The sequence below is a fragment of the Gymnoscopelus braueri genome, assembly GCF_963280865.1.
Source record: "Gymnoscopelus braueri genome assembly, chromosome: 6".
NCBI classification, from domain to species: domain Eukaryota; kingdom Metazoa; phylum Chordata; class Actinopteri; order Myctophiformes; family Myctophidae; genus Gymnoscopelus; species Gymnoscopelus braueri.
The window spans coordinates 5,672,977-5,697,446 of NC_137607.1; the positions used below are offsets into that span (position 1 = coordinate 5,672,977).

A 24,470-nucleotide genomic window follows, 5' to 3' on the forward strand; every position below is an offset into this window, starting at 1 on the left:
TACTTTTGTACTTTCACTCAAGTACATTTTGAATTCCGGACTTTTACTTGTAACAGAGTATTTCCGTATTGCAGTATTGATACTTTTACTTAAATACAAAATGTGAGTACTTTTTCCACCACTGCTTATAACAGATAAAGAACTGCATCATCTCAGCAGTTTTTAACTCTCCAGCAGACCTTGCAGAGCATGGTGAACCTCTGCTTGTCCTCTGGAGGGCTTCCTCGTGCCCCAGGATACTCCCAGTCCAAGTCTAGGCCATCAAAACCGTGCTTTCTCAATAAAGCAATGGCCGACATAATGAATGTCTGGCGGGTGGCAGCGGATGAAACCATTTTGGTAAATCTACAGAGATCATAAAACAACAGAAAAAAACACCTCAATTGTTTGTCATTTTCTTGATTAATAGCAACAAAAATGTAACAAGGCTGTTATCCAACAGCGTTATGAATTCATACTGCTGAAGTCTTTTGAACTCACTGTGTAGATCCGAAATTCCACCCACCAACAGCCAGCAGGGTTTTCAGCCCAGAGTTACTAAAAAGTAGATATGCAAAGACTTTATGGAACATGTGCTACGTTTCACAAATGATATAATATTAAATATGTTATATCATATAATTAAATATTCTAAAAAAGGAAATTCACAGAATCAAATGTTTTATGGTCATGATTCACCAGGAGCCTGGATGGCTTGATTCTAGGCTTAAAATAGTTGATATAAATATTGCTATGCCCTACAGGCCCAAATGCTGCCTGATATAGTGCCCCCATGAGGCCGATTTGAAGAATTAGGTAGTGTCTTCTACTGGGCCTACTGGCAGCGTGCATGCAAAGTTTGACACTGATCGGTCCAGCGGTTTCCTAACACGCACGCGCACGCGCACACGCACACGCACGCGCACACGCACACGCACGTGTGAAAAGATAACAAAAATAACAGTGCAACTTTACTTTTGATTTATAATAGTCAAGCCTTACCCCCTTATGCCTGAACTTTTTTGGCATTTTTTACTATTTTGAAAAACATTTAAAAATAGTTTAGGCATAAGGGCTAAGGCGGAGGGCAAGATAAAGCCATGTGGACTTAAATGAACACTGAGGATTTTAGAGTGTTGGGTCCCAGAGATAGCAAATAGTATCAAATGGGGGGCCGTGTCCTACTGCATGTACAAACTGGGGGTTCTTGAAATGAAAACGGCTGAGAATTAGGGGTGTGCCGATATATCGTCCCGCGACATATCGCGATATGTTTTCTTGACGATATGTATCGTTTTGGGGGGGAAAAAATATCGTTGTTTTTTTTTTGCAATAATAATAATGCAAAAACAGAAGTATTTGTATGCATTTTCTTTTCCCCCCCATATATTTTCATAAGCTTTTTTCCCCCCCCATATATTTTCATAAGCTTTTTTTCCTCCCCATATATTTTCATAAGCTTTTCCCCCCCCCATATATTTTCATAAGCTTTTTTTCCTCCCCATATATTTTCATAAGCTTTCCCCCCCCCCTCCCATATATTTTCATAAGCTTTTTTTCCTCCCCATATATTTTCATAAGCTTTTTTTCCTCCCCATATATTTTCATAATCTTCCCCCCCCCGCCCATATATTTTCATAATAAAAAAGTGCCATATATCGTATGTATCGATATCGTATCGATGTCGTGAGCCCACTATCGTATCGTTTCATGAAATTAGTGTATCGGCACACCCCTATACTGAGAATCACTAATGTAGAGCACAACTCACCCGTTCTTGAGTCCATTGAAGTCCTTGTAGAGAACCTCATCGTTCCACTCATAGGTGTCCAGCTGGTTGTGTTGGTTGATGATTGAGAAGGCGTAGATCAGGTGTGTGCAGAGCGCGGGGTCAATGTCAGCAGGCAGGTATTTTCCGAGGCCAGGTCTGTACTGGGCCCAGTTGGTGAAGTAACACAGCAGTGGTTTGGTGGACGACACTTTTCAACAAAAAAAAGTAAATAAGTAAATAAGAAACTTCTCTAATGAGAGACATTTCATTTTAAAGATGGAATCGTGCTTGTCAATTCTTATTTAACCCATTAAGACCTGGAACGCATCTGTGTCACTTTTTAATTTGAGCTAAAATATAGCAGAAAAATAGCAGATCTACAAGCTCGTAGCGCGGCACTCGGTGCCGCGCTACGAGCTTGTAGATCTGCTATTTATGAAAAATCGTGAACATGTGTGCAAATCTTTGAATATCTATTCTTTTTAAGCGAACATTTTTAACTCAAATTTTTGCTTCTGGGGGGTCCCTGGAACAAAATATTTTGAGATGGGGGTCCGCGGTCAAATACATATCATTTTGGGGGTCCTTGACATGAAAAAGTTTGAGAACCACTGATATAGAAACATATGTTTTTCAGAATATTGTTGGAATTTACAAGACATTTCTAGAATCGGCTTCAGGTCTTAATGGGTGAAATGAAATAATGAATGAATGAATTAAATCCATTTCTTAATGGACACGTACCCACTTGAAGACAGATTAAAAGGGTTAGTCCTAAAAGGAGAACATTTATATGAGTAACTGCACCATAGAGTTACTGTATATATATTATAGTGTTAAAGGAATATTAGATTTAATTTGATTAACAATGATTGGTGAGATTTCTACCTACCAGCCACGATGATTAATCGAGCCATTGTTTGTTACAGTATGTACTCCCTTTATATGTAGTAACCTGAAATAATAAAGAGTATACAGTATGACGCTTTTAAGGTTTCAATAAAGCATTTTTTTCTTTAAGTACAGTACATGCCAACCTATTACAAGAGCCATTATGGACCTCACTTACACAAAAAATTCAAACACTTTATTCAATATCATATTGCCTCTGATTTGATAACAACGCAGCACCAAAATATGTTATTTGTTAATAAAGAAGAGTATAGTCATGACTTACCCGTTTCTTAGTGAGGGACTGGTCCTTCTTATGAGGCAACTGGGATCATCTCTGTGGTTTATATAGAGGCAGGGTCTGTGGCTGCATTCCAGCAAGGTAGAAGATATCCCTGGGTTCATGTTTCGTATTAGGTTAGCCTGTAATGAGCAGGCAGGTGTAGCCCAGAGATAGAGCAGTCTTTGTACAGTAATCATCATGTCACGTGGATTAGACCATGTGTGTTTGTAAATGATGCCTCTGCCTTGTTGATCAAACCCAATATGAGCTGATGTTGCATATAGATTCCAATTGGTTTTGGCAGAACTGGACATTCTTTTTTTTTTTATCCCACGATTTTGTAACCCCATTTTTTACACCCAGTGACAATTGTCTATGTAATCCTGGGCACTACCTTCCCTCTGCCAACGTAGGGAGGCCAGGGCCGAGCTCATGCCTCCTTCAATGCATGAGAGCCAACTGATCTTCTTGTCACCTGACAGGGGAGAGTTTCCCTGGTTGGAAGTAGCGCGTGGAAGGAACAAACCAGTTCCTTTCCCCTCCATCAGGCGCCCCGGCTGGCCAGGGGGAGGCAGTCTAGTGACCAGGATTACTGCATGTTTTTTGTGAGGGTACCTACGATTAAATTTTTCCTTCACGATACCAATTCATTCTAATACACAGAGTATCGATCTGATGCTAGTGCATAAAAATAGAAATAAAAAAAACGACACAGCTGTACACTATACTATGCTTATATTGATGTGATATGAGTGCTATCATTGTTGTACAGTATTTGCGCCCGGGTAGCTCTGTCAGTAGATTGCTCACCTTTGAATTGCAAGGTTCTGGGTTCGATATACTGTAGGCAACTCAGCGTATGAGAAGCATGAGTTAGGTCAAGGGTTCCCAAACTTTTCAGGCCGCAACCTTCCAAAATAATCATCATTTGAACTGGGGACCCCCCACCCTGACAAGCACTTAGAATTGTGGGAGTAGACTCCGTTCCAAAGATAAATATTGTTAAAATAGCCGATCTACAAGCTCACTAGGCCTGTGAGCTTGTAGATCAGCTATTTTCACAATCTTTGCCTCTTTCTTAGGTAATATTTGACAATGTTTGACCATTTTTAATAGTATAGTTTCTTGGTTACTTTTGACGTAGTGATGGTCTTGTTATCGGTTTATTAAAATGTATTTTTGAGGTATTAAAAAGGTCTTAAAAGTCCTTAAATTGTCACTTTAGAAATGTGCAGACCCTGTATACACTTATACTATATGTTGGTTTGTTTACTGTTGAGTGAGGAAACAATGTTGGACATTAAGATAATCATCTGGGGACCCCCCTAAATAATTTGGGGACCCCTCTGGGGGTCCCGACCCACGGGTTGAGAACCACTGAGTTAGGTAACCAAGACGAGTGGAAATTACTGGGGTTGACAGTACTGTGTAGGTGTGGTTCTTTACCTCAGCAATACATCCCTCAAGGGTCTTCTAACGTATTGTAAAGGGGATAGACACCCTTGTTTCACTGTTGGTATGGACAATAAGCCACTCCGACTCACTTACATATGCCTGGCTCAGGTTAAACCCTTTGGTAAAACATGAACAAATATATATAGAATGAGTGACAATTTTGACAATTATATTACATGACTAACTCTGACAGCACTGCACGTCTGTTAGACCACCGTAACTGTTGCCAGAGAGAAATGAACAGCCATGAAAACAAGCCCAAAAGAAGTGACTATAGGCCACATGAACACTTTAAACGTATACATTTGAAAATAGCCAATCTACAAGCTCACAACGTGTTGCGAATCTGCGATACGACCACCGATATTTACAAGCAACTTTATAGAAGAACAAGTCGCTTATAATGCTTATAATAAGCAGTCATGGCAACACTGGGTTAGACACTTGTGCACTTACTGATACCCAGTCCAGCATTTGAGGCTGTACCGGAGGCATTTCAGATACTGGTATCCAGTGATGGAATGTAATTATATTTACTCAGATACAGTACTAACTACAATCTTGAAGTACTTTTACTTTACTTGAGTATTTCCATTGTTTATTCATTTAAACTTCTACTCCACTACATCTCAGAGGCAAATAATATACTTTTTTTACTCCACTATTATTACAGTATTTGAAAATTGCAGATTTAGATGATTACAAAACATACGTACATTAACCACTTAACCTCTATTTTATGCTTCAAATTAGCCAAGCTGTGAGCTTGTACAGTGTAGCACTGCTATTTCTTAAAAAAATTGTCACATTTGAAATTGAGTACTTTTACTTTTGGTACTCTAAGTACATCCCTTGGTATGGATATCGGGACAACTCATAGTTCTCACGCACAGTTTTACTGCAGGCAACACTGACAGACAGGCTGTCGCTGTTAGACCTCAACACCCTTTGTTTTGTCTGGTTAAGATTCAACATTCAAGTTTGTGCATTTGTTACATCTTATTAGATTTTGGTTCCTCAACATTGTAGCAACAACAACAAAGAAATTATCGATTTGCGTGAAATTTTGATCAAATCTGGAGGCTTAATATCCAAAAATGGTTTTACATAAGTCGGCCTCCTGGTGGCGCTATAAAAAACAGATGTGAAAAATGTACAGTTATAGGTAAAAACACGAATCAGCCCATTATAGCACCACCATACGGCTGATTTGAAAATTTTCAAGTGGCATTTCTTCCTCAGCCTAGTGGGAATGTGCGTACAAAATTTCACGGAAATTGCATGCTGTGTTCATGATTATTTTGTTCAAAACGGAGTACTCCTGCAAACTTTGGAAGCCAATTTTAGCCAATCAGGATGGAAGTCTTGTTTCATTTAATGAGTATAGAGATACTGTGTACCGATATGCAGGATTTTTGGACAAAATCTGTAGGAGTACTGTCCAAAAATGTTAGCACAAATCGGCCGCCTTTCGGCCTGGCGGAGACAATAAGTATGAAAATCTGGGCACTATATTCCTTTTGACAGAGTTGATACGACCCACAATATAGAGAAAGGAATGTTTGACCAGCGTTCCAAATCTTTCTTTGTGCAATCCAAAAGAGGTTTAAATTTATTTTCATGAGCTAGTAACCCTATACTCATAAGTACACTGATCACGTTCAACCTTGAAATGGAATTGACTGTAAGCTGCATTGTTTGGCTATTCTGTTCACAGGAAATTATAGACTTTTTAAGAGGTTTAGTTTATAGCCCAAGAGTTTTCCAAAACTTGTAATAGAAGTGAACTGAAAGAACCTTGGTGGCCACAAATGGAACCCCTTTCCTGATAAGAACAGTGCCTCTCTAGCTTGTGAAAAATCTATCCAATCCAGTTGTTTCTGATGACTTCTGAATCTTGTTTGGCTGATTAACCTTCAGATGGATTTCCAATAGGTATATGATATATGGGTTGAGCTTTAAGGTGTGTAAATATTGAAATATTTGTTATCACTTTGAACCATTTTGAATGACGACGTGGCGCTCTTTTACATGGCCAGGGGTTTTTGTTTACCACTGTTAGTGCATCCTCTCTCTTCAGGTGATAATGATATAATTAATACTATAATGTATTTATTGTATCGTTATTGTAAGTTACTTTTACCATGTTAAAGCACTGCGGAAAAAAGGTCACAATGATTACTACTACAATAGATCATCTTTTTTTCTAATCTGATGATTTTATTTCTGAAGATATATACCAAAGCACATTTTTTTTTGATTCAAATGATCAATACTGGTGGATAAATCAATCAATTAATCAATCGAGACATTTGTCTTTAGGGTCACATTTGCATTACAAATGCAAATGAGGAATATGCAAATGAGGAAAATGGATATCTGCACATCGGAGGGCATTCCACATCAGTGTGGTCTGGATCTTAGCCACCAGGTCGTCGCTGTAGTCCAATTGGTCGCCGTTCCACATGCCAATGCCCCTCATCCTCTCAATACCCACCAAGGCCCCCTTGACGCAAATGCTCTGTGGGTCATCGAACCACACCTGGTGGAGCTTTCCTTCATCATCCTGGGTGGGAAAAATGATAATTATAATTCAGAAGTTAGTATCCATAAAGCATTACATACAGTAGCATACTTAATATTGATCTGCCCGTGCATTGTTCCATGTATAGGACATGTGGATTTCCAGGCAAGGCGATCTAATGGATATTTGTTTGTCATTTTAGCCTTTAGGAACGTATTCACAAGGCGTTGGTTGTTCCCGAGTCCTCCACTATGCAGGAGTGGGTAGATCTAGTAAATAACATCTACGTATGTTAACGAAAGATTAACTTCTCACTCCGACATCGGCTATTTTCTTGCTTTTGACAATTTCTTTGGCATTCTTTTGAAGTTATGATTTTGATTTTCACCTGGTTTTTCAATAGGATCGGGGGTGGGGGGGGGGCAGTTACTTTAGCACTTAGCACACCTAGTGAGTGCACCTTTCAACAGGACAGAACATGATAAACATCTATGTAAGCACTTAAGGTAACCACCGTAACCGTACCTCGTAGTTGAAGTATGGTGCTTGCTGCAGATAGCTATAGCTATAGCCGGAGATGGACTTCTTGACCTGCTTCATCAACCAGCTGAAGGGCATCTGTTTACCAGCGGCGTCGCTGCATGGTGCTCCACGGAACTCCACTTTGGCAAGAGAACACACACCGTCCTACATGACAGGAGAAGACATGATGGTAGATCTGTGTTCACTTTTTATGTTTGGGCTTTAACATTATAGACCAGCGGTTCCCAAACCTTTCTGGATCAGGGCCCACTTGAAGATCTTTCAAGTGTTCGTGGCCCACCCATCTGACCACTTAACACGGCAGCCGTGTTTACTCGTGGCCTCTAAAGAATGGGTCCCAACGCACTGTTTAACCAACAGTGTGCAGAGATCAAACTCTTTGCACCCCTGCACAAATATACTGGTATCCCTGGAATTAATGTGTATGATTGAGAATGTGAAATAAGACAGTAATAATATATAAGTGATGAATTGTACTGTTAATTTTATATCTGTAATTTCAGACTCCATATAACATGGATATTTCAAAAGTAGTCTACTATAAGACTTATAGATTTAATTACAACAGAAGAGAAACCCCATCACAGAATGGACTGTTTGTTCTTACCACGAGGCTCTCGCAGGGATAATCATAGCCATACCAGGGTACTCCCATCACAATCTTCTTGGGATCGATCTTCATATCCAAATATTCTCTGTAGCCTGTTAAGAAAGACCACAATATGCAGACATGGTGTTCATGAATCAAATGTATCAAATGTGTTGCATGGGTTTAGGATGAGGCTCATTAGTAATAGCGCCAGGCAGTTAACCGAAAATATATAGAAACCGACATTTGTACAAATTGTAAAATACAGCTTAAGTGATTAATCGCACTGATTGATTTTGTCAATTATATTGTATAAAATGTACAATTAGTAGGTGGGCTATACATTGATTCATTGATTTATATAAAAGATATATATTATATAAATATAATCAATTATTCCATTCAACAAAAACGTTATCGAATAGAATCTCTAATAGAATAATCGCTAAGAAGATATTGGATAGTTACAGCCTGTAGTATGAATCATTACAACCAACCAACCTTTCAGAGTTTTGAAGAATGGAGCGTTGGCCATTGCGATGCATTCGCCATAGATCTGGCTCTGCTCGTCATAGGACATCACAAACACAATGTCGACGGCCTCCCCAATGGCGGCATAGTCATAGTAACGCCCGTCGATGTGATTTGGGGACCAGGCGAAATCAAATGACACCTAATGGTCAGGAGAAGGCAGTGGTTAAGAAATACTCCAATACTAACAACCCTAACCACAATATAAAAGGTTTGTGTTCAAAAGTTGACTTGATTAAAAGTATGAATTAAAGTAATGGCTTCAATATATATACTTGCAGAACCAATAAAGTACTCAAATGTTTCGAAAATAGCAGAGCACGTTTTGTGAGCTTGTAGATAGGCTATTTCCAAATATCCAAAGCATAAAATAGTGCGTAATTGATTAATGTATGTTTTTAATAATAATTGAAACCTACAAATACATTTGTAAAGTTTTCGAATAATAATTGAGTTACTCTTTCACTGTTAAGATGTTGTTTGTACCTGGGACCCGGGGATGGCCTGGTGGAAGGCCTCAGTGGTCTCTTGGACCAGGGCGGTCAGGGCGTGGTACTCTGGTGAGTTCATAGCCACTGGTTCTTCAATGTCCAGATTGATTCCATCCATGAACTGCTTCTTGGCCAAGTCGATCTGCTCTGTGATCCAGGCTGTCCTGCTGGCAGGGGTCAGCAGAGCGGCCAGAGAAGCAGGAATACCTACAGTAGTCATAGCAAGATGGTGAAGGAACGTTATGAGCATATACCACAGGTTCTCAAAAAAAAAATCATGTATTTGGCCACAGACCCCCATTTGAAAGTATTTTTTGCCATAAGAAAAGAGGGTTTAAGAGGTGTTTAAGAGGTGTTAAAAATGTTGAAGATGAGTCCGCATTTTTGTGGACTGAAAAATTATAACACTGTACTGGACATAGTGGTCCAGGAAGTAAAATAAATATTTAAAAAAAAAAGTACTGGGTATAATGAGGAAGTATTTGGTTAGCTTTGGTAAAATAAAAGAAAGAATCCCTTTCTCCTCAAAAACACAATCATGAAATGTTTGGCAGAGCGAATGAGTTAATCAAAGATGATGAAGTCACAAAATAGTGAACTTTATCTTCATTGAATAATTAAATCAGATACACGTATTGCATTATTTGCAACACTGCACAATTATGTCTCCATAACTCAACTCCTGAGTCCTGATACAGACAAGTAAAATAGCCTACACACATAAAACACAGTTTGAAATGAAGTTTAAAACATTAATCACAAATAACACATAAACCCCCAACACTTTCCCCATGGCAAATAACTTTAAATTTAACGCAATAATGGACACAGACACTACAATATTATGTTTGTCTTTGTTGATAGCATGTTTAGTGGTTATAAATGTACCTCTGAGGACTACTCGTGCTCCTTTGGAATGAGCGTGACACATGAGCTCAGCATCGTATGTAGGACCAAACATGGCCACTGTTGTCACGATTTTCCAATCATATGACTGCCAGTTCTTGCCACCAACATCAAACACATACACCTGGAAACAGACAATACTGTTAACAGATACAGTATGTATGAATCACCGTTCCTTTTCAAGCTGTATAAAGAAATTCATTGAAAATATTAGGTGTGTCAAATCTCATCGCAATAATCCAGTCTCAGAACTATCAGAAATGAGTGAAATTGGTGATGTTACAGTTAGGCTGGCGCAATCCCAATTCACACAAAGTGTTCAAGTCTGCCCCTGACACTGGCGGCAAAGATTATGTGCTGTAGTCGCCGGAAATGTATCTCAACTGTATGTATTTATGTACTTTAGAGTTAATAAATGCTGTTTCTGATTACTTTTGGTTGCGCTCCAAAATATCCTTGGGCGCTAGGGCCCAGCAGCTTTCATTTTTGAGTGGTAGATTCCAAATACTGTAGATAAATGCTGTAATGACCCGGACAATATTACACAGTATGTCCCACAGACCCACAATAATTAGTAGACCGGGGGTCCCCCAGGGATCGTATCATTGTGATAACTTATAGTAAATAGAGTATCAAAGAGGTCACTGGCTGGAACACTGGAGCCCACTTTGAGAAACACTGATGAATACTTGCTGCTGCTGGTAATTTGTGTGGAATTGACAGGTATTTGGCTGCAAACCCCCATCTAACAAGAGCTTGGGCCAGCCAGGGACCCCCATAAGAGAACGGCTAAGTGTGAAACAGGGTTAAAGGGGTTAAACTGATTTAGATGATGAATTAATTCAGCTGGGACCCCCTAGAGCCCACTCATCATGGGGGATCCACTGAAACAAACCATTCTGTCGTCTCCCGTCTACTTTACCTCAAACTCCCTTTCACCCTGAATCACATTGCAGAGTTCCTGGTGCTCACATGGACAAACGTCTGCTGTGGGATACTGGAAAGCTAGCAGACAGAGAAGGAACCAGAGCATTTAGAATGAAATCCAGGCTGTTTTAGTTTAATTACTTTACTCACAGTACTCAAGTCAACCCCAGCACTTGAGTCAACACTCAACTATAAGTGAAAGTTGTACTTGAATAAAAGTACTGGAGTATTCAGGAGTAGATGCTTTTAAGAACATTTACTTTTTTTTTAAAAGTACATTTTCTGTTTTATATCAATCAGTGGGGGACAAAGCTACTCAACCCCAGTACTTATAATTCACTTTACGTGCACTTTAAGTCAAAGGATAGATAATCCTGGTCAAATATTACTCAACTACAATTGAAAGTCAAATTTGTGCTTGGGTTGAAGTACTGGAGTACTTGCTTTTAAAGATACTTAAGTACTCAGAAGTACATGCTTTTAAAAAATATGAATTCAAACAAAACAAAGTACATTTTCATATCAATGCATCACTGTCTTGACAATTAGAAATGTTCCAAAAATAATTCAATAAAAATGTAGAAATTCAAATAAACACAGATACTCCAAAATGTAACTTGTACTTCGTAACTGTTCACCACTGCTTGTATAATGAAGACATGCAAGGTGTCCTCTGTCCAATTAAAACATTGTGAATTGTGCATTTTTTTTAAACTACTCAGAAAACTCACCGAGCTGCACATGCAGCAGCAGAGCCAAACCTGTAGAAAAACACGACACATAGTAAGCTTAAACCAAAAACTAAATCCATCAAAATCGTATAGTATCTTAACACCTTAAGTCATATACTCTTACTTAGTAATAATAATAATACATTTTATTTGTAACGCACTTTATATTCAACACTAATGTCAAAGTGCTACATGGCATAAAAAGTCAAGAAAAAATATTTAAAGACTTTTAAAACTGTCAATGGACTGTGGTGCTCTCAGATGGTCGGTCTACTACATTAACTACAAAAAAGTTAAAAGTACAACATACATTTCAGTTAACTTACCTGTCAGAATCAGAGCCTTCCCCATGATTGCAGTGGTGTGCAAGGAAGAGAGTAACAAACACTTTTATACACACACACACAGTGCTCATATCTTCCACATACTGTATGTAAAAAAAAAAAAAAAAAAAGATGTATTTGCTAAAGATTGTTTCACAAAAGATTATCAATTGTGTCAACATAAGGACACATGTACTATGATTACTTTCTTTTCCACAAACACGCAGGCCAGTTTAACATTTCTCCTTGTGTGAAGGACTGATAAGGAAATGCTCAGCTAAGCCAACACAGAACCACAGCAAACAGGCCAGGGGTATAAGAAAATAACCAGCAATATTGATAATAATAGCACGACGTCGACATGAATGTATGCATTATTTTCATATTTACGCATCGATTTTAGTGACATTTAAGTGAATGATTGACAACTATTTTAGCATTTACTATTTGTGATCCAAATTAGATTGGAGTTTTAATACTACCTTAATGTGCATGTGTATGTGTATGTGTATGTGTATGTGTATGGGTATGTGTGTGTGTGTGTGTGTGTGTGTGTGTGTGTGTGTGTGTGTGTGTGTGTGTGTGTGTGTGTGTGTGTGTGTGTGTGTGTGTGTGTGTGTGTGTGTGTGTGTGTGTGTGTGTGTGTGTGCGTGTGTGTGTGTGTGTGTGTGACAATATATCATTTACCAACTGTGCTGTTTTGTAAAGTAAATTACTTTTTATTTGCCAATTAAGTCATGCAAATTGTTATCTGTTATCTCATGCAATAGGCAAAATTGAGCTATTTCCAAGCCAAGGGCTTAAAGGGCAAGACCACTTTTAGAGGTTTGGATTGTGTAGTTACCTTGCCATGATGTAACTCCAAAAGGTGGACAAGAAAACAATAATTGCTCCATTGATTAGAAATTGATAATTCAAAATATGCTCCTCATTGACATAAATTGTACAGTGAAACAGCACTCAAAGTCACTCTTTTAGCCCGTAAACGAACACAAACAAAGCTGATTCAGACAATATAGAACATCACCAAACCCAGTACTGTTTTTTATGTTTCAAGACTCTAACTCTAACTTTATTCTTATTTATTCTATACATTATTCTATATATTATGTTAGCACAGTTCTGCACAGTCCCACCAACTTTTTGGCTGCTTTTACTGTATACTGTAAGTAGGAAGTGACAAATAAAACCCTTCTTGATTCTTGTGTCTTTGCCTGAAACATTGTATGACATTGTTATATTCAGACAGTACTTCTGTTATACCTGCTAGAGGAATCAGAAAAAAGGTTAAGCAAGTAATCAAAAGTATTTAGCAGCTAGTTGAGATTTGATAAAGGAAGATAAACATGCTGGGCAAGTACAGTAACATGATTAAAAGCAGGCAGTGATAGGCCTATGGCATGAGGTGTTATTTGTTTTGTAATATACATTAATGTGCACCTTATCTAATCGCCTTACAACCCATTTTTTTAATCTAAATGAAACTAATGTGTGATAATTATTTAACAAAAGATATGCTGGCATCAGCAGAAGACAGGATTCTTCAAAGCAGAAGTAATGACAGAGGTCGTTGCTGTGGCTGCAGAGTATTATAATTGAATTACTTGTGAAGAATTAATATTATTTTGTACAGTTAGGCAGTCTAGTGAGAGCATTTGAGCACTGGTGGTGGAAGAAGTATTCAGATTATTTACTTTAGTAAGCAATACCACAATGTAGAAATTACGAATAAAAGTCCTGTACTAAAAATGTTATATATATATAATGTACCAAAAGTAAAAGTAGCCTACTCATTATGCAGAACGTTCCTATTTCTGTTTTTTGTTTTCAAACATTTTAACAAATTGTCAATTGATCTACACGTTGTGAGCTTGTAGATCAACTATTTTCATATAGACAAAGTATAAAATAGGGCTTCATTGATTAATATACGTTTTGTGATAATAATCTAAAGTCATCTAAAGTCATTATCTTGCTTATTAGACGGCTACTTAATGAATACATTTATCATTTAGTTAAATGTAAACAAGAATGTAGCTACAAAAGTGTGCACAGGTCTCCGCCAGGCCGGGTTACCTACCCAAGCCAAACTTTGGAAGGCAGTCATAGCCAGCTGGAATGGAATATGAAAAATCTGGCTGATCCATCTTGATCACATGTGCATGAGTTTTGGACAAAATCTGTAGGAGCAGCAGTATTCACCTGTTTCCTAGGCTTTTCACTTCCTGTGTGTGTTCCACTTCCTGTCGATTTGATCCAATGAAATCCAATGAAACTGGTCAGATGACTAATGATATCCAATGAAATCCGACAGGAAGTGGAAAACACACAGCCTAGGAAACAGGTGAATAGCAAAAAGTGTGTTTTGAAGAAAATGCAAAATGGCCAGAGCCTCGTATGGGGAGTTGCGTCATGACCCAAGGAATCCAGGGGATTGTATGACCCACCGTTCAAGGTGGCCAAAACGGGAAGTGGCCTGTCATAGCGCCACCATGAGGCCAATTTGGCTGAGCTTCTTCCTTGGCTTACTGGGAGTGTGCGTGCAAATTAATTTCATGCGGACCGGAGCGAAAACATAGTCTCTGGCCTTCGAACCGCCGTTGCTTCAGGTGACTGCAGTGGTCTGTTATTGATAGCAGTGGTCATTAATGAAAAATAATTAACCAATCAGAATCACGCATTCAACTAAGCCGTGTAATAAAGCCTGACACATGTACATGCATCAGACCTTACTGTACTGATCTGCCTTCAACAACCAGTCAGAGGGTGCAGGGACCTAGGGCAACCAGAAAGGACAGCAAAACTAAATATGAAGCCTTTTGTGAGCAGAGGTGATTCTTGAGATTGTTGGAACCCCTTCTGACTGGCTTGAATGAGCTCTTGGGGGCCCTCATTGGTCTGGGCCCCAGCAGTACTTGCCTACATCGCCTGTTCATGAAATGCACCTATGTATGAGTGCTCCCCGAACTTTGGGCCCTAGGACTGGGCCTGACATTAAAATTATGATTATGGAAATAATTCTGATTGGATGAAATTGGTGACCCACCTGAAAATGTATGTTATGTTCATTAAAGAGTGGGATAGACGGGGAGACCTACTGAACAAACACTATAACAATTAATACTATCCGAATAAAGAGCTTTAACGTTTTAACAAAAAACTTTAACCGATATATATTACTTACACCTTTAAAAGTATGCATTTGTATAAACTGTTAAAAAAGGACTTTTCCTCAAAAATAGCATTTGATGACAGCCAAAATACAGTGTCATCATACAGAACATCATAATTCATATTTGTAACACATAAATAACAATGCTAATATCAAAACTAATATCTACCCTGTCCTGCAGTGACTAAAACTCGAAATGTAGACTTGGCTCCTTCTCGCTTGCATTTGTATGGAAGTTAGGTATGTGCATGTGTTGCTTGTTGAAGACATCATGTGAGGCTTGTACCCCCATCACTCCTACACACAATCAGTTGCTCTGTAGAACACTCCCATCTGCTGGACATATCAAGTAGGCTAAATTCAGCTCCAAGAGAACTTCATATTCCACTTGGGGTTTGTGGTAGGAATAATATACTTTAGTGACTACATACATTTATTTTGAAAGGTATGGGTCAGTACTATGTAGCTATGACTGTTTTCCTAAAATGTTATCCACAGTGAAGCCAAGCCGTTATTAGACCCCATCTTGTTGGTGTTTAAATAGCATATGTTTATTGTTGTTTTCTGCCTTAGCTTGATGATGTAAGTTGCGTGTGTCACGACTTGGCGTTTGTGACATAGAGCTGACGTCACAGTGTTGATGCATTTGTTCCTTAAAAATGCAGATCACAGTCACACAGCTGTCTTTGTCTGCAAGCAACGGATAGTAAAGGTCAAGAGCTGAGAAGGAAGAAGAAGGGTCACCAAACTATATAGTTATTCTTTTAACGAAGGGATTCTTGGTCTTTTTGTAATCATGTTAATTATATCATAACCTCATAAGCCCAGGCTGAGCTTAATTGCTAGCTAAACATCTTTTGAATAGCTGCTCTTTATAGACTTAGAAATAATTTGAAAATTAATTCCCATAAATATTGTAAAGTTAGTCAATTTCGTCAACGCTAACAATGGTTTCAACAACTACGGCTACAGTTCTACTGGCGGGCACAGTAGTAGCCTTAGCAATCCAGGGCCCGATGACAGAGTACCTTTGGCTACTGATTCTTGGCTTCATTGTCGCCTTCATTCTAGCCTTTGCAGTGGGTGCCAATGACGTTGCCAACTCCTTTGGCACAGCTGTAGGCTCTGGAGTAGTCACCTTGAAACAAGCCTGCATTCTGGCCTCTGTGTTCGAGACTCTCGGGTGTGTGTTTATTGGGGCCAAAGTGGGCGACACCATCCGGAAGGGCATCATTGACGTTAATGTGTACCATGGCGCTGAGCAATTGTTGATGGCTGGATCCTTTAGTGCAATGGTTGGTTCTGCAGTGTGGCATCTGGCTGCCTCCTATTTTAAGCTTCCCATCTCTGGAACCCACTCCATTGTTGGTGCTACTATTGGCTTCTCCCTGGTCGCCAAAGGCCTGAAAGGGGTCAACTGGCTTAAACTCCTTCTTATCGTAGTGTCCTGGTTCCTGAGTCCCCTGTTGTCCGGTATAACGTCAGGAATTATTTTCTACATTGTACGCAGATTCATCTTGCAGAAGGAAGATCCCGTGCCCAATGGACTGAAGTCCCTGCCTGTCTTCTATGCCTTCACCATGGGAGTCAACGTGTTCTCCATCCTGTTCACCGGAGCTCCGATGCTGGGATTTGACAAGATCCCTTGGTGGGGTGATCTGATCGTCGCTCTGGGCTCTGCTGGACTCACCGCTGTTCTGGTCTGGTTTATTGTCTGCCCATACCTGAAAAGGAAGATTGAATTGTCCGCTAAGCCCCAACCTGTCCCAGAAGAGCGCAGAGTGGTATCTGATATCGGAGATTCTGATGACACAGACCAAGATGCTTCTAACAGTGTCCCCGATCAACCAGCGGTTAACAAACAAGTCCAGGACAGCGATGGCCAAACCGACACCCCCGATCAAGCCCAGTTCAACAACATGCCAGTTTACATCCCTAGCAACAGCAACAGCCATTACCACACTGTTTGCAAGGACTCTGACCTCCACAGGGAACTTATGCGCCAAAACAACAGCTACACCTCCTATGCCTTGGCCATCACTGGCATGCACAGTGGACTCAAGCATAAGGAAGGGGTATTCCGTGCCTGTGACGAGGGTGATGAGGGCCCGGGTTCAGGTGGCCTGGACTGCAGTCAACTGGACGGCCTGAACTGCAAGTCAAATCACGTCAACTCAACTCCTGAACACTTGAATCCAGAGGGCCAGGTGGCGGTGGAAATGGTGAAAGACGATGATGATAACAAGCTGGAGAAAGACAGGCCTGAGGTCGCCACTCTCTTCCAGTTCCTCCAGATTGTCACCGCCTGCTTCGAAGCCTTCGCCCATGGAGGCAACGATGTCAGTAATGCCGTCGGCCCCCTGGTCGCTCTGTGGATAGTGTACTCGACTGGTAGTGTGGTATCAAAAGCCAGCACTCCCATCTGGTTGCTTCTCTATGGAGGAGCGGGTATCGCGGTCGGGCTGTGTGTGTGGGGCCGCAGAGTGATGCAGACCCTGGGCAGAGATCTGACTCCTATCACCCCTTCCAGTGGTTTCAGCATTGAACTGGCCTCAGCCCTGACTGTGTTGTTTGCCTCTAACATCGGCTTGCCCGTCTCCACCACCCACTGCCAGGTGGGCTCTGTGGTGGCAGTAGGCTGGCTGCGCTCTAGGACGGCTGTGGACTGGCGCCTGTTCCGAAACATCTTTCTCGCCTGGATTTTAACCGTGCCAATCACCGGCCTGATCAGTGCTGTCGTCATGGCACTCTTCACCCATGTCATCTTGTGAGTGTTGGGGAAATACCCCATGTTGGGGGAGGAGAGCCCGCTGGATGTGAGGCTGAAATACATTGCTTACGTCAGTGATTTCCAACCTATTTTCATTTCAAGGACGCCCAGTTCAAGGACACAGATATGCATTCGGACACAGACCCCCCATTTTATCTCTGAAACCCCAATCTACAAAGTCAAATCCTCAGGGTTCATTTAACAGACCTGTAAGAAGAACCACTGCTAAACTCAAACCATCATCTTGTCAGACATGGTCTAATAACGGCACAGACTTCCTCTACGTCGATGACTGATGACATCATATTGATGACATCAAGACTTGCCCTAATAAGGAGGGACGGCTCCACAAAATGTGAAAAGATTACAGAAAACAGCAAGACAGGGTCTAATAACAGTGTTGATGATGCAGTCTTGCCGAAATATGGAGAGACGGCGGGATGGCAGATCAGAAATTATGAAATTAAAAAAAAATAAAAAAGGTAAAAATTTGAAATCCCCAAAGAACTAACTGCCACTAACGGCATGGCATCTATGACGTATATGACATATGAACTTGGCTTGTGGGTGGATGTTGGCTGGACGGTGGGCGTCACAAATGTAACATGCCCATACATGGAGACTGGCTGGACGCTGGAGGGTGGATGGATGTCACAAACAGGCCCATGTATGGAGGTCACTTTAAACTAGATGTTCTGCGGCCTGAACATCTACTGGAGTACTATTACGCAAGTGTGTCTGTCTGAGGGAGTGCGGTGCGCGGTGTGAAGTTGTCCGGGTCAGCGGTTGGACTGATATGCCCATATATGGGCTGTCAGATCAGGTTGTCCAGACGCACCGATCCGGACGATATGCCCATACTGTATGTAGCCTTGTAGCCTACACACTAGATCTCAGTATCTGTCAGACTATTTGTCGCCTTTATACCCATATATGGAGATCCCTGATGCCATCAATATGATGGCACAGTACTGACATCCTAGACTGGCCTCCAAGTACTATGATTGATATACGGGTACGATGGGTATTGCATAACAACGGGAGGGCATCGTTCCCCACGGGCATCAGCCTAGTCTATCTAAAAATCACACCCTGTGTGAAGGAAGCGGTGCCTTTGATGAGTTTATTCAATTGGGCTATATATGAACTAGAGAAACAATGTTAAATCTCTGTAAATTCATTTCAAGGCTACTGAACAGCGCCACTGGAAGCAAATCACCAAATGCATTCCAAGGTTTTTCCTTGGCCTCTATGCAGTAAATATGTGTACTGATTTGCGTGACGTTTGGAGAAAATGTGTAAAAGTATTTTAAAAACAATTGTTTTGCCAAAATTGGCCTCCTGGTGGCGCTATAACAGGGCAATGTGAAAAGGGGAGCAATTCTTCCTGGGCCTAGTGGGAATATGCGTGGAAAGTTTCACGGAAATTGCACACTGCGTTCATGTTGTGGGCACGTGTGCAGTGTTGCTTCTTTGCCGTGCCTCCTGGTGGCGCTATAACAGGGCAATGTGAAAAGGGGGGCAATTCTTCCTGGGCCTAGTGGGAATATGATTTGCGTGACGTTTGGAGAAAATGTGTAAAAGTATTTTAAAAACAATTGTTTTGCCAAAATTGGCCTCCTGGTGGCGCTATAACAGGGCAATGTGAAAAGGGGGGCAATTCTTCCTGGGCCTAGTGGGAATATGCGTGGAAAGTTTCACGGAATTGCGTTCATGTTGTGCGCACGTGTGCAGTGTTGCTTCTTTGCCGTGCTCATACGGACATACGGACGGACGGACGGACGGACACACACACAGACACGGTCAAATGTAGAGCGGCTGGCACCGCTAAAAATGCACAAAATCTGTGTGTGTTTTTTCCCCTATTTTTTTTCTCTTTTGTTCTCTATTCACCCAGGGAAAGTTGCTGAGCACAGATGCAGATGTTTTCCTCAACGCCCTGCACACATACAGACACACACACACACACACACACACACACATTAAAACCTGGGAGCTGACCAGTACAACCAAGAAGTCTTACTACTTTGGCCACTGCGTATGTCTGACCACTGCATATGATGAGAATGGTCCAACCCATTTACTTCAAACTTGCGTGTGACTTGAGGGAGTGCAGTGTTGAGTGGGAAGTCAGTCGGATAAGTGGTTGTCCAGAACCGAAAATCCACAAATCTCACCCGGGAGAGAACGGAGACCCCCGTGCATTCGAGGCACATGCTGACAATAGTAAGGGCGACCCGTCTCCAGTCATTCAGGCACGCACTTGGAGTGCTTGGGGACCGGGACCGCAATGGATGATTTGAAGCCAGTCAGTGAACACTCCCTCTAACTGGGCTGGACATACCTCGAGTATACGGGATGCCGCCGGGGCCGGCAGCTTTTTTTCAGTGTTCACCCGCTGGAAAGCTCTGCGCACGTCAGCCTCCAAGATGGCTAAAGGGCTGGCTTCCGCAGGTAGTGCACACAGTGGGAGGTTCCTGCTCAAAGCGAGCGTAAACGTTGTTCAGCTCACCAGGGAGGGAGGCAGAGGGACTCTCTGCAGGTCCGAAGCCTCTGCCATGTCGTCCTCACATCCACGCTTTCAAATTGGTCCACCAGCTTACCAGATCTGAAGGCGACATTGCGAATGATTGCATGCATGGAGAGCAGCACGGACCTCGCTGTTGATCCAGGGTTTCTCGTTGGGATAGATCCGAACTGACTTCTTTGGAACAATGTCCTCTATGAGCTTATACTGATGAAACACGTGACCGTGTCTGAGAACTCGTTGATGTCGTTCTCAGCAGCGTTCTGAAACATCCCTGTCAGGGGCCCGGTTGGTCGGAAAGAGAGACACCAGGAGGCTTGTGTAGTTCCTTTAAAATGTATTTTTTTTGTCTTTTATTTTTCCAATAAAAACATGACAATTAATAATTCTAGTGGGTGATCAGTCCACTCTTGACACAAAGAATAACATTTAAACAGACAAACAACTACAACATAATCCACTACAGCACTAGGCTGCCCTAGCGCGTCTGATATCATGTCTAGAGGGGTGGGTTCAAAATCACCGGAGAGAGAATCCGCTTGCTCCCATTGGTTCACCGATCTGTTCGTCACCCCCGCCCCACTCCGCATAACATTTGGAGCGACGCCCACTGCACTCTGGTTGGTTGAGGATGACTCCCACTTCCTTCAACTGGCTGGTCCAGGCTCTTCTTTTTTAGCAAAAATAAAAAATAAAAGCCTGGAGATCGAGACTACTACAGCACTAACTCATATTAACTAAAGAAAATACAATGAAACTGAAATATCAACTTCTTAATGATGGATCCTCTGGATCCGCCTGTGTTCCACAGGGTCCTCTCCCTCTGCCACGTTACATTGTTCATCAGAGGGGGTTGGCAATGAAAACATTGCAAAAGAATACCCTGTGCTCTCTACCGGCTGATCCCACCACTGACACCATATGTCAGGGACCGAGTTGGTCGGCAAGAGAGACACCAGGAGACTTGTGTTGTTTCTTTAAAATGTTTTTTTTTTTTTGTCCTTTATTTTTCCAATAGAAACACGACAATTAATAAAACAGAACAAATGAGGACAAACAGAACTGAACTTGACAGCCTGACTGACCTAACCAAAATGAGACATGAGGGGATGTATATATTGGGTGATCAGTCCACTCTTGACACAAAGGGGAATGGACAAAGAATAACATTTAAACAAACTACAAATAACTACAACATGATCCACTACAGCACTAACTCATATTAACTAAAGAAAATACAATGAAACTGAAATTAAAAATAATTTAATAATAAATTCAAACTCATAATAAACCCCTGCCCCTCCCCATATGGCCAGGGGACATGGTGCAGTCCAATTACTCAATCAGCTCCTTATAAGCACATGTGAAACAGCTGGTCCTTACTTTGGCCAGCCATCTAAACTCCAGCACTCATCCGAACTGATAACTCAACAAAAAACAAATAAACTTAAATACAAATTAAATGACTCCTGATAAAACAACTTGACCCTAACAAAAGTTAAATTAATGTACACTCCAGTCAGTAACTTCTAATAAACATTATGTAATTTAACCGATTCTGCGTGTAGTCCTTTACATTTGTAGTATATAGTGCTGAGCGCTGCGGTCTGACTTTCCAAAAGGAGGACAGAGAAGGGTCTGTATAGGTGTCAGGAAAGATGGTATAGCAGTGGTCCAGAATGCTGTCACCCCTGGTGTTACAGGTGATATGTTGGTGGTATTTGGGGAGAACTTTCTTCAGATGTGCTCTGTTGAAGTCTCCTGCGACCACAAGGTATATAAGTGACCAGATGGACACTAATAATACTTTTGGATAAATCAAGGTGACTATGCCACTCTCTTTAAGGGGAGAGACCCTGAACCAACTATGCATTTACTGTTACTGTTGTGACCAAATATCCCCACTCAAGTTTAACAAGACAGACAGGCTTTTGTGCGTACAATCATTGGACACTTTATTTAAATAGCAGCATATCTACAAAGAATGTGTGCAGGTACCAACACGTTCACTGACCGGGGGGCAATAGAAAAACTAAAAGAAGAATTTATAAAATGTTTCAAAAATAGCATAATCTATGTGTGTTGTGAGCTTGTACTGTAGGTCGACTTTTTAGAATGTTTTGTGGTTAAGTGGCTCAGTGGTTAAGCAGAAATACTATAATTTTCAGATGTAAGTGGCTCTGCCTGGGTGGGGCTTAAATACCCCACTGATTGCAAATCAGGGCAGGGCCACCATATGGGATGTGTCTTAAAGAGTATCCACGAGCACTGCCCCCGAGGGGGTCAGTTCCCGTAAATATTGAATAATATTTAGTGGAGAGCCAGTCTCGACCACGAAAGAGAACATAGGGTTGAGGGAACTTGAGTACGCCCCCAACCCTATGTTCCCTCAGCCCTATGTTCCCTCAGCCCTATGTTCCCTCAGCCCTATGTTCCCTCATCCCAAAACAGACCCTATGTTCCCTCAGCCCTATGTTCCCTCATCCCAAAACAGACCCTATGTTCCCTCAGCCCTATGTTCCTTCAGCCTTATGTTCCATCAGCCCTATGTAATATTCTAATGTCTTGTCCTGTCTGTCTGTCTGTCTGTCTGTCTGTCTGTTTCTTATAAGATATTTCTAGCAAGATATATAAAAAAATGTATTTTTGCCAAGAGGGGGCATGGCAATGGGCATGGCATGTCACAAAAAGTACATTTACGATAAGGATGGATTTATGCATAACTTTGTGTGAGTTTGTCATAGGCTAAGGAGGAACTGATTCCTTAGCCTATGACAAACTCACACAAAGTTATGCATAAATCCATCCTCCTCTTTTTGAGATTGGTCAGTATCGGTCAGTATCATGTCAGTATTATGTCAGCACCATGGTCAGTATCATGGTCAGTATCATGTCAGTATCATGGTCAGCATCATGGTCAGTATCATGTGAGCATCATGGTCAGTATCATGTCAGCATCATGGTCAGTATCATGTCAGCATCATGGTCAGTATCATGGTCAGCATCATGGTCAGTATCATGGTCAGCATCATGGTCAGTATCATGTTCAGCATCATGGTCAGTATCATGTGAGCATCATGGTCAGTATCATGTCAGCATCATGGTCAGTATCATGTCAGCATCATGGTCAGTATCATGTCAGTATCATGGTCAGTATTATGTCAATATCAGGAGTGGTTATTTGCTTCAGTCATCAAAACTATTTCTATAAGTTTAAGTTTGTAATGGATAAAATAAAGTAATTTACCCATAATTTTCCTATGACCTATCTACTGTGTTAAAAGGTTTCTGGGGGAGGACCCCCCGCCATATATATCCAACCCGTATTAATTTGACTGTATAATGTTCATGTCTGTATATCAGAACTTTTATCCTGCAAACTTTGGAAGCCAATGTAGCCAAGTAGGATGAAATATGAAATATTGGACACATCCATCTTGATCACATGACTATAGAGATACTGTGTGTTCAGATTTGCATGATTTTTGGACAGAATCTGAAGGAGTAAGAGCAATAAAATTGTTTTACAAAACTCAACCTCCTGGTGGCGCTCTAAAAGGCATATGTGAGGCATAGGTTTTTCCTTGGCCTCTAGGGAGTGTGCGTGCAAAGTTTCATGCAGATCGGTGCAGTTATAGCTAAAATCGTGAATCGGCCTGTTATAGCGCCACCATGAGTCTGATTTGAAAGTTTTCAAGTGGCATTTCTTCCTGGGCCAAGTGGTAATCTACTACGTGAAAAAAAAACACGGAAAGCGCATGCTGCGTTCATGATTTGAGGCATTTTGTTGAAAATGAACCAATCCTGCAAACTTTGGAAGCCAATCTTAGCCAATCAGGATGGAATATGGAAAATCGGACAGATCCGTGTTGATCACATGACTATAGACATATTGTGTACCGATTTGCATGTTGTTTGGACAAAATCTGTAGGAGTAATATCAATTTTTTTTTTGCAAAAGTTGGCCTCATGGTGGCGCTATGACAGGCTGATCTGAAAAATGTGGGGCAGAGGTTCTGCTGTGGCATCCAGGGAGTGTGTGTGCGCAGTTTCACAG

General features: G+C 41.1%; 2 protein-coding genes across 2 annotated transcripts; one reads left to right on the forward strand and one right to left on the reverse strand.

Annotated features, from left to right (window-relative positions):
* Positions 1 to 2,691: 2,691 nt before the first annotated feature.
* Positions 2,692 to 11,972, reverse strand: LOC308086435 (di-N-acetylchitobiase-like; the record flags this gene model as incomplete). Its single annotated transcript, XM_080429957.1, has 10 exons — positions 2,692 to 2,705; positions 6,765 to 6,945; positions 7,429 to 7,590; positions 8,057 to 8,148; positions 8,537 to 8,708; positions 9,053 to 9,264; positions 9,946 to 10,087; positions 10,886 to 10,968; positions 11,622 to 11,651; positions 11,948 to 11,972. 10 exons carry the CDS (start codon positions 11,970 to 11,972, stop codon positions 2,692 to 2,694), a joined length of 1,113 nt encoding a protein of 370 aa, XP_080286083.1.
* A 4,091-nt stretch (positions 11,973 to 16,063) lies between these two features.
* On the forward strand, positions 16,064 to 17,887 carry LOC308086436 (sodium-dependent phosphate transporter 1-B-like; the record flags this gene model as incomplete). Its single annotated transcript, XM_080429958.1, has 1 exon — positions 16,064 to 17,887. One exon carries the CDS (start codon positions 16,064 to 16,066, stop codon positions 17,885 to 17,887), a length of 1,824 nt encoding a protein of 607 aa, XP_080286084.1.
* Positions 17,888 to 24,470: the final 6,583 nt, after the last annotated feature.